The sequence below is a fragment of the Nematostella vectensis genome, chromosome 2 (assembly GCF_932526225.1).
Source record: "Nematostella vectensis chromosome 2, jaNemVect1.1, whole genome shotgun sequence".
NCBI lineage: Eukaryota > Metazoa > Cnidaria > Anthozoa > Actiniaria > Edwardsiidae > Nematostella > Nematostella vectensis.
This window is the reverse complement of record NC_064035.1, coordinates 3,385,547-3,396,610: the sequence shown is the minus strand read 5'-3', so window position 1 is coordinate 3,396,610 and position 11,064 is coordinate 3,385,547. Positions and strand designations below refer to the sequence as shown.

The following is an 11,064-nucleotide window of genomic DNA, read 5'->3' as shown; positions in this document are numbered from 1 at the left end:
TGATCTCGGACCGTACAGATTCTTGTATGTCATTTATAAACAGGTTAAACAGGACTGGGCCAAGGACAGTACCTTGGGGCACACCTGATGTAACCCGCGTCCAGCTTGACTTTGCAAATTACATTCTATGCAAATTACATTCCAAGGATGCCATTTGATCAGCTGCTATGTCCCGATTATCGACGGAAAGCTAAAATTGGCCTTTTAAAAAATCATTTCTCGCAGGTTTTTAGGCGGATAGTTCCATCCCTCTCCCATCCTGTACCGGTGTCACTGATTTCGTACTCGCGCACTTATATCGCTTTAAACTCGTAAAATTGAGCTTCTAGAGAAGAAAAAAAAACCACATACGGATACATTTACATACAAACTAAGTTTATTTCGTGAATTAAAGAATGAAGATATAACTTATAGATGTTTATTTGCGTGAATTCGTGTGTTAGAAAGCCTTTACTGACGCGGGTGGGAAGCCTGTGGTTGAAGGAATACTAGCGGGATTGACGACTTAGACCGGGTCTGCGGCTTTTATACCACACTTTTTGTATATTAAAATCCTTGAACTTCCTAATTTGTATTTATGATATCATTGCAATACACAAAGACGCCACTTCCTCACGAGTTCCGTAAGAGCGTTTTGTATATCAAGAAAGCTGCAGCCTTTTGTTTAATTTTAAGATAAACTTCAATGATAAACAACCTTTTTTTTCTTGATTTAATTGTCAACGACAACAAACAGACAAAACTACGAAGCAGAGAAACGTATTTCTTATTCGCTTTTTGAACCGTGCTCAAAATTATTGGAGAGCAAACCAAAAGCAGTTCGCAGGCGAAAACATCATAATACGTAACCAAAAAGGCGCAAGTAGAGAACTTTAGGAGAGTTAAGGTAACGGGGACCGACAGGAAATGGATTTAAAACAAAAGTGATTGCAGAGATAGATATAAATAACCATGCCGCCAAGCTTTTTCATCGCTGTACCACCAACAGCGCTGAGGGAGTAACGATGTAATAGTAATAGAACACAGTTTTGCATTTACCATTTTCACGCTGATGGCGACGGAACTATCGGCACAAATAAGAGAATAATTACCTTTTAGAAGCTTACAGGTATCTGCTTTGAGTAATCTCCTTTTAGAGCACTTTTACACGGTTTATCTATCACTTATATATGACAACTTTAGTTATCCGCTAGTTATGACTATTGCCATGTTATGTTATTGGCTAGTGTCCATGTTGAAACCATGGTCCAAAACAATTTAGTGTGGTTTCGTAATGTATATTTGATGCGGAGGGGCACAAAACATAAGTAACGAGCTCGGTCGGGAAGAGCGACCACATCAGAGGGTCTTATAGCCGGGGCTAGGGATAGGAGGGTGTGGGTTACTAGTTTAGAACACTGGATTTGTGTAAGGGAGCATTGTCAAATTGTTTGAACTGTAAACAAGTTGAAAAAAAAATAATAACAGCATATTAACATCATAGCTCCTGAAAATATGATTGCATCGTTCGTAGTGTTGAAAAACAAACTTAAACACTGGAAGGCTATTCTAAACGAGATAGGCGCAAATAATAAGGGACCCCAAAGTGACAAACCATCAGACGCTAAAAAATCTGATCATCGCGTTGCAGGGAAGACTAAGACACTTCTCTGTTTTGGTGTTACAGCAGCGATTTCTGCGGACGTATACCCATGAAGACACAAGTGATGAATCCGAGCAGTACAAATCGTACCTACGTGTTTTCACCTCAGCAAGCCAATGTTAAACTGACTATCTGTATCGCATTTGTGATGATTTCCTCATGGGCATCGCAGGAAACCTGGTGGCCCTTCACATCGAATTCAGTAAAGATAAACGAGCAATCGTCCCAAGTATTAGAGCCTTCCGACGGTACATCCCTCGCTATTTCTTCAAAAGCCCTGTCTGGTGCTCTGGGTGTAGCCTTAGTGGCACCACTGGGGGTTATTTACCTCAATGTAGATGCCTACTTCAGTGAGATGTGTTTTCTCGTCGTAGGCTGTGAGCATATTTTCCAAGGTATTACAATCTACAACCTGCTTATCATAGCTGTAGAAAGGTACCTGGCCGTTTTCCATCCATTCCGCGCGCCTTCCGCGAGCCTCACCAAGAAACTGCTTATCGTCTCGTGGTTCATCGGATTTGTGCGCGCCTTTGTCGTTGGTATCTTCCAATCGCTTGATCGTCGAGCCATCGGGGAGTCCCAGTACACGTTAAACTGCTACCCTTCGAACGACACGCACTCCGATGTTGCCTTACTTGGCGCAAATACCGTTGTACATTATATAGTCGCCAATGTTGTCCTGATGTACACCACCATTGCCATCGGACGGTTTCTAAAAAAGCGGCAAAAGATATTTGTAGACGGTAACATTTCTTTGAAGTCCGACGCTTGGCGTTTCAAGGAGGCGATGCTTGTTGTGAATCTGATCCTTTTTTCAGTAGTTCCCTACTTGTTGTTCTTTTTAAGTCGCGTTTTAATTGTTAGCAATTATAGAGACAAGCTTAGCTACGAAGAAGATTTCGTATTCCGTATTGTGGTAACTATAATGGGATATATTCCCTCGATTATCGATCCGATATTTTATTTTAAGCAATCCAAACGCCGTGGTAAATTACCAACAGCTGTACATTTGATGTAGTGAAAGTGAATGAAAACATAATTTCTGATGTGTTGGGTGTCTTTTCATCCCGTCATCACCCGCGATCTTTGTGCGCGTGCCGCTGGTACGAAGATACGTGGGCTCTGGGAACGAGATTTGGCTTTTATTATCTAAAATTTCGCTTAGTAAACTTTTTGGTGACATCCTCCCACACGCAAATTAGTGCGATACTCGAGTCCAGAGTCCAGTTTAGAGTCCAGTCCAGGGTCCATTCCAGAGTACAGTCTAAAGTACAGTCCAGAGTCCAGTCTAGAGCCCAGCCCAGGTTCCAGTCCAAGGTCCAGTCCAGGGTCCAGTCCAGAGTCCAGTCCAGGGTCCAGTCTAGAGTCCAGTCCAGGGTCCATTCCAGAATTCAGTCCGGGGTCCATTCCGGAGTCCAGTCCAGGGTCCAGTCTAGAGTACAGTTTAGAGTCCAGTGTAGAGTCCAGTTTAGGGTATATTCCAGAGTCCAGTCCAGGGTCTATTCCAGAGTCCATACCAGGGTCCAGTCCAGGGTCCAGTCCAGAGTCCAGTCCAGGGTCCATCCCAGAGTCCATACCAGGGTTCATTCCAGGGTCCAGTCCAGAGTCCAGTCCAGGGTCTATTCCAGAGTCCATACCAGGGTCCATTCCAGGGTCTAGTCTAGAGTCCAGTCCAGGGTCCATTCCAGAGTCCATACCAGGGCCCATTCCAGAGTCCATACCAGGGTCTATTCCAGGGTCCAGTCCAGAGTCCAGTCCAGGGTCCATTCCAGAGTCCATACCAGAGTCCATTTCAGAGTCCATACCAGGGTCCATTCCAGGGTCCAGTCCAGAGTCCAGTCTAGAGTCCATTCCAGGGTCCCGTCCAGGGTCTATTTCAGAGTCCATTCCAGGGTCCATTCCTGAGCCCAGTTCAGGGTCCAGATTCCAGTCCAAGGTCAATTCCAGAGTCCAGTCTAGGGTCCATTCCATAGCCCAGCCCAGGGTCCAGATTCCAGTCCAGATTCCAGTCCAGGGTCCAGTCCAGGGTCTATTCCAGAGTCCATACCAGGGTCCATTCCAGGTTCCAGCCCAGAGTCCAGTCCAGGGTCCATCCCAGAGTCCAGTCCTGGGTCCATTCCAGAGTCCAGTCCTGGGTCCATCCCAGAGTCCAGTCCTGGGTCCATTCCAGAGTCCAGTCCAGGGTCCATTTCAGAGTCCAGTCCAGGGTCCATTCCAGAGTCTAGTCCTGGGCCCATTCAAGGGTCTATTTCAGAGTCCATTCCAGGGTCCATTCCTGAGCCCAGTCCAGGGTCCAGATTCCAATCCAAGGTCAACCCCAGAGCCCAGTCTAGGGTCCATTCCATAGCCCAGCCCAGGGTCCAGATTCCAGTCCAGATTCCAGTCCAGGGTCCAGTCCAGAGTGTATTCCAGAGTCCATTTCAGTAAAATAGATATTTAGCATCATTTGATATTAATTGATATCAATTTACTTAAACAAGTAATTGATAATCAATATTTGTGCGAGTCTATTTAATAAAAATTGATATCAATTGATAGAAATTGATAACAATTTATAATAAAAATTTTAATGGGTAGAAATTGATAAGCAATCTAATTGATAACAATTGATAATCAAGTCAATGTAATTGATATAAATTAATAGGTAATATATAATTGGAATGAGGGAGACATGGGAGTTTGATTTTGGTATTTTCAAGTTGGAGTTCGATAATAAAAAAATGATTTGAAAGTTCGATAATAGAGTGAAATTTAAGAGTGAATAAGTGAAATTCAAAATAGAGTTCACGGGTGACCGGTGTGAGCTTTCCTTAAAGGTCAAGAGCTGAATGGTGTGACTCTGGCAAACTTTTCAATCTATTGAGCGTGCATTCTTTGTGTAAAACTGTCTTATTATGCTATGACTCAAATTCATAGCTGCATTTATGATCTCCTTTTCCCGGCCGAAGAAAACTAAAAAACAAAGCGCTGGATCTATATTCTCTTGTATGTTTTGACGAGTCAGCAAGAAGGGACGCGTCATAAAACACCACAGAGGCAATTTTCAATTTTAGATTTTCACTAGCTAGAGCTTGGATCCACATCGTGGTGCCACTTATGTGTGTAGAGGGTGTTACAACCCCTGTGGTTCCGTGACTTTGCAGCTTGGGAGACAGAGCAGAGCCATCTGTTTTTTGCCATCGTGTCATGCAATCGTGTAAACGTCTGTAATCTACACACCAGATCCGTATCTAGAGAGATGGTTTAACTGTAGTCATCGCTGATAATGGTGTTTAAGAAAACTAAAGTCTCTGTAATTATAATAGGGATTGTTGTATTCGTACTCTTGTTGTACGAGTCAAGGCTCGAAAGGAAACCCTATCATGATTTATGGAGCAAACATCAACCAAGCAAGAAGAATCCACTAAAACGTTATCCGCCCAGATGCAGGAGTTGAATTTTACGGACTTTCCAAAGCACCAGAAGAGAATACTTATTGTGTACTGGTCTAGTGTCAGAGGGCGCACGGTCCCGGTACAGAGAACAGGGGTATACCACACGCATTTCTGGCCATTTTTCTACTCTGGAAGGGAGTGAAAGTGTCCAGTCCCTTGCGAGTTATCAAGTGACCCGGAAATGGCGAAGAACGCGAGTGTATTTGTAGTAAACGCAAGGGAACCGGATATTCGGAATCTCCGCCGAAAGAATACAATTCCGTGGAAAAACTCCCTCCCTCACAGACTCCAAACTCGTATCCAAGTTATTCAATCTCTTGGTGGGCTACCGTCTCGATTGGGATTTCCCCGCACCAATCTACCCGATGCCTGATTTAAGCGCCAAGAAAAACGTGTACGCAAAGGAAAACATGTACGTGTAAAAGCAGCACAAGCTGATTGTGTCTCGTTAGTGTTCATGAATTTTCGTCGATGATAGATTGTATCACTCACTCGCTTCCGGTTCCGTCCCCGTGTACATGGACTTTGACAAAGTCGACCAGTTTCTGCCAGGAAACCTGAAGAAATCTATCATCAAATTAAGCGACTTTAAAGGACCAAAGGAGAAGTAACTCATGACCAACAAGACCGCGTAGAATAAATATTTGGAATGGAAGCGGAAAGGACTTGCGAAAATCCAGAATACCAATATATGTCATTGGTGGTAACCAAGATATCCATTGTTCTGCCAGGTTTGTATGGCGCTGGCCAAGGGCAAACTACACTACGGACTCAAGGTACAGACGTGTAGACCTCGGCGCTACGTGGACTGGAGATTAAAGAAGAGGAAAAGAAAAGGAAAAAAGAGAACGCGAATAATAAGAGCACAAAACAATAGAATAAAGACCACTTGATATAGTTCGCGGAGAATATGCGGACTTGATGTTTATAATACTGAACAGCCTACTGGAGTTATGCGTGTGAATTTTTTTCTGTTCGAATCGCATTTTTTGTTCTTCCGAAGATTTTTGAACGCGAAATAAGGCATTTGCCATTTTAAAGTTTAAAGAGCCACCATTTTTACATCCTAGAAAAGAGTGTGAAAAAGCAACCATTTCAATTGGCTGATTTGTGGAGGCTTTTCTGATATTTTCGATTCAGCTTCTATTTAGCATCTTTTTCAGATTCATATAACATGTACTGAATTCTATATATCTTGGACGAAGGCGCAAGCATCTTTGCTTCCTAAGCAATTTATTTATTGTCATCTGTAAGCAAGTGAGGATTTATAGCAACTGGCGTGGAGAAAAATTAATACAGTCGAAGCTCTCTGAGCGACCACACTCGCAAAAGACCAGCTCACTTAACGACCACAATTTCAAAGCCCCAACAAAGTTGTTCTTTTGCTTTTAAACTGTCGAAAGCGACCAATTTTCAGATCCCAATTTTCAAACCCCAAGGGTGGTCGCGAGAACTTCGACTGTAGTTAAAAGTAAAAAATATATATATATATATATATCCTCTTGTTTGATTTGGCATAGATCATATGGGCGCCACCTTCATAAAAATCATAAAAATAATGCTTGAAATTAGTTTTAGCTTTTTACCATATTACCTGATCATATGTCATGTACATAGTCTTTTCTTTTTTCTTGTGATTTTTCCGTTGGAATTAGGTCAGATAAATTACGATAAGATATTTTTTCGGGTTTTATATTCCTGGCTCACTTGGTTTCATATCCAACGAATATCGCAAGAAATTGGCATTCCCCTAAAATTCTTAGCTAGTTCAGATCCTTGCAGTATTGCATTTACGCTACCCCCAGATTGCCAACAAATGCTAAAAATTGCCCTTGCTTCTACTAGAGAGAAATAGTAGACATACACAGTAGGTGAGCGAAAGAGGATGATGTAATTCCATACATCGCCATTAAAGAATGTCCGTTCAGCTGTTTTTAATACTTTCGGTCCATTTTTTCATCTTTTTAATGTTCATTTGATGCCTGCTGAATAAACTGTTTATCTACCCTCTTAACAAAATCCAATTTAGCTCCAAACAATAAATGAATAATTGTGTTCAATTAAGAGGTGCATGATTTCTGTTTTTTAGTTTAACTATACCAGATTTTTGATTTGGATTTTCCTTAGGTTTTCCAATAAATTTTATTTACTTCACGATGCTTGTCATTCTGAAATTTAACTTTAAATTTAAATTTAAATTTAACTATTAATTTTTTTTTAAATGTAAAAAAGAAATTTAAATTTAACTATTAAATTTTTTTAAAAAATTAAAAAAGAAATTTAAATTTAACTATTGGCATCACGCCACAATTGGCATCACGCTAGCCCGGTCGCAGCTCTAGATCCCACATGGATCTAAGCTGTGGTTTAAAGCACTTCGTTCGAGTCGAAGTCGCCCTGCAGTTTATTTTGCCGATGAAGTTTAACTGAGGCAAACCGGCTATGCCATGCTGACGAGTCCTAATAAGGACGAAACAGCTGTCCATGGTTGCCGAACTGCACGGGTAATAGACTGTGCTAGCGTCCCGTCTTGGCCCGACTGGTGCCAATGTGTGTATGCTAGTGTGCTTCTAAAGTTCTAATAAGATGGACGCATGCATTCATATACCTGACCGATACAAGCCCAATTGTACTGCCATGATAATCGGTTTCGAGTTCGAAAATTCAAAAAAACTAACGAAGACATTTAATCACCTATAGTGGCCGATAGAGATGTAATAAAAGAAAATACCATTCAAAGGCGTTTAGGTGCGGCCAAATTAACCGCACAAATATTAAAAACAAGTATTTAAGTGAAAACAAAGGCCTTTGAGGTTAATCAAAATCATATGTTCCTTTCCCAACTAACTCTGGTAAGCAAAAAAAAAAAAAATGGCAGGGATGGAATGATAAGTTAAACATCGTGTTTAAAGTTTATAAAATATAATGTGGAGCAACTTTACAGTTCCTCCAACACCTTCTCCTTCAAAAGTCATATCCCTGTTCCTATTATCACAAAAATACTTTTTCAGCTTTCCGGTGTTCAAATATTTTTTATTCATTCCTAATACATTTTTAGCACTAACCCGCTAGATTCGATTTTAAAGACGGATAAAGAATAAGGCGGAATAAAAAGGCTATGTATACAGCTGGGTTAATTGCCATCAAACGAATCAATAAAAGTTTCAAATGAACTTTTTTCATCGATTAGAGTACTTGTTATGATTCGTAGCCATTTCTAAGATCAATCATAATAAGACAATGACCGAACACTTTACATGACTGGTTAGATAGAAGCCAATATAGTGAATGAACAAAATACAAAAATTCACGTTGTAACTTAGACTTACTTTGTTTTTCCAGAATGTATCAACGTAGGTGTATACTATAGGTGAGACATCTTTTCTGAAACATATTAGCATGTTGGCTCAACCTCGAAGAGGAATTCCGATAAACTTAAATTGGGCGTTGTTCATAGAAGATACTACATTTTTGCAATCGCAAAAGGAACTTAACAGTCGAAACAGTTTATTTTTCTGATTTCTAAAAAGAAAAACACATTCCATAAACTAAATAAGAACGATAGGCATTGTGTAGCAGATGGCGGGATGATTCGATTAGTTATGAGGAAGGATCCTAGTAATCAAGAGAGCTGTTATCCGCGGAAAATAGTTCGATACAAAATCCAGAGAGCGTCCATCAACAGCAGTACACACAGAACATCTGTCATGGGCCATAGTAGGAACAAAATAGCGAGGTCATTAACTAATGAATCCCTCGCAACGGCATAAAATGTCGTAACGGATGTGCACTGCTTTAGCAAACCTAGCAACAAAAGGCATTTAAAGTCTAAAGTACACGCATAAGCAGATGTAGCGATACATGTGCGGGAACATGACAAGCAAACTCACTTCAAAACGGAAATAGCGGCATAAAAGTGGCGAAAACAGTATCCCTTAAGGGTTACACTTCGATTTGCACTCAAAGTGCTGATACAAAAAATAAATTCACTTTTGAAACTCAATCTTTAATCCTCATTTCAACGGTTTCTTATTTCTTTTTGTAAAACAAAGACAAAACATTTCGACTTAGAAAAGGGAGTAGGGCATTTCAGAAGATGGTGTTTTTACTACTGAGGGCTGTCCTGCTTAAAAAAAATTACATCAAAAAAGCAACTATTTATCTTGCACACAAATGAGCGTAGGCGACAAAGTTACACGTTACACTTTAGACTAAATCTAGACTAAATAGTTAACAGGTGATTTCACCTGTCCTTTGTCTGAGTATTACCGCCAAGAAATAGCGTTCGTCTCTTGTGCACCGTTCATGGACCGTCCATCATAATAAATTGACACTAAGGACGGGACTGAATAAATGTTTAAACCTCGTTTTTTTCCCGTTGCTTGGAGATTGAGTTTGCTTCTCATCTATGTGGAGTTCATTCAAGGGCATATGAATAAAAAATGGCATCTCCGTGGCTGCATGTTCGCCGAGGATTAGTTCCTCCCTCAGGGTGAGGGAGGGGAGTTTATGTCTTTAGGTAGTTTCTGAAATGGCAGTACTTTGGCAGTGTTATTTATGTATACTGACGATGGAAGAGTATTGAATATGGGCTGTTTTTGGCAGTCAATGTTTTGTTGGTAGTCGGTTGTTTTCATTCCGTTTCAAACGGCAACCCCAACAAGAGCTTGATATAAAACCAAAAATTAAATGATATATATTAAATATAAAATATGGGATAAGAATTTGAAAACAAAAAACGTCCACAAACAGTTGGCTGCACTTCTAGTCGTGTTTAAGCTGTGATAATATAAAACAAACGCATTTTTATTTTTATTTCAAAAAACCCCACGGGGCTAGAACTCTGCAATGAGTCTTTGTCTGATATAATGCACCAAGAGAAAAGGGAATAAGTTATCAACACTATCAAAACTGGATAAAAGGAACAAATTATCTCTTAGCGCAATGTAATGCTTTTTAAAACTGATACTCTAAGTATCATAAAACACTCAGGATTTTGTGGCAAGGAAACACTTTCATGAAAAAGGATCAAGCTGTATACTGTGCTAGCCTTCTAGCGCTAAACCTATGTGCAGCAGTAATACTTTCACCTTAATGCTCATCTATTCGCACTCGTGAAGGTCGCATGCGCGCCAATGGGATGACCCTCTGTAAAAGAGCCGACTAATTGCCTCTTTGGAGCCAAAATAACAGACAAAGCAATCATTAATATGATTTCCATGAGTTTATACTTTTTATAATGCTTTTCTATGAACAAGCTCGACTAATAGTGTATGGTTAGTAGAACCACAAGAAGACCAGACAGTTATATATACAAAGTACCCAAAAAACGCAAAAAAGAAAAAAAGTGTGAGGATTTTATAGAAAAGACAAGTTGAGCATTTCGTAATATTTTTAGGGCTCTTATCGTGAAAGGACAAAGCAATGGAAGACAAGCGGTGCCTTTTTTCTTTTCTCTTATTCATACAGAATACTTGTACGGCGCCGAGAGGTAACGTTTAGTCTTGCGGTATGAGGCCGTTTCTCACGACAGTTTGAATAGCGACACCTTGTCGCACTTAGCGTATGTGATTTAGGTAAAAAAAAAAAATAATAACCTGTACCTCTTAATTCCCAAGTACACGCATCTTGTTGTGCTTGATCACGGAGTGTTTGATAAACATCAGTGTGTTCCATTGACTATCTATAATCTGGGAGATCAACAGGCTAAATTATCTTTACTAGCTTGTTTTAAAAGTTTTACGCATGGATATTTAGGCTTCGTTTTGGCTATGTATGATTATAAACGCTTTCATACTTTTATTGAATCGGTCGGATGACCAAGTGACCTAGGCAAGCCTAGGTTACGTACTTTACGTAATATTAAATCCAGAAAATTATTGTAATTGCCGCATTACTCTAAATGGTCCAATATATGGTCCAGTATATATAATTGGCTAGTTTAAATCGTGTTCTACGAAAAATGCATAGAGTATGAAGCACTGCAAA

At 40.2% G+C, this 11,064-nt stretch overlaps 1 protein-coding gene and 1 pseudogene across 1 annotated transcript; one reads left to right on the top strand and one right to left on the bottom strand.

The window, feature by feature from the left end:
* Positions 1-2,803: 2,803 nt before the first annotated feature.
* Positions 2,804-3,541, bottom strand: LOC125561109 (clumping factor B-like). The gene has a single exon (XM_048724400.1). The coding sequence runs from the start codon at positions 3,539-3,541 to the stop codon at positions 2,804-2,806; it is 738 nt and encodes a 245-aa protein (XP_048580357.1).
* A 1,074-nt stretch (positions 3,542-4,615) lies between these two features.
* LOC116619521 lies at positions 4,616-7,140 on the top strand (annotated as a pseudogene).
* The last annotated feature ends 3,924 nt before the right edge of the window (positions 7,141-11,064 follow it).

Excerpts from the sequence above, each read along its gene's own strand:
- LOC125561109 (XM_048724400.1), bottom strand. The coding sequence starts at position 3,541 with ATGGACCCTGGAATGGACTCTGAAATAGACCCTGGACGGGACCCTGGA.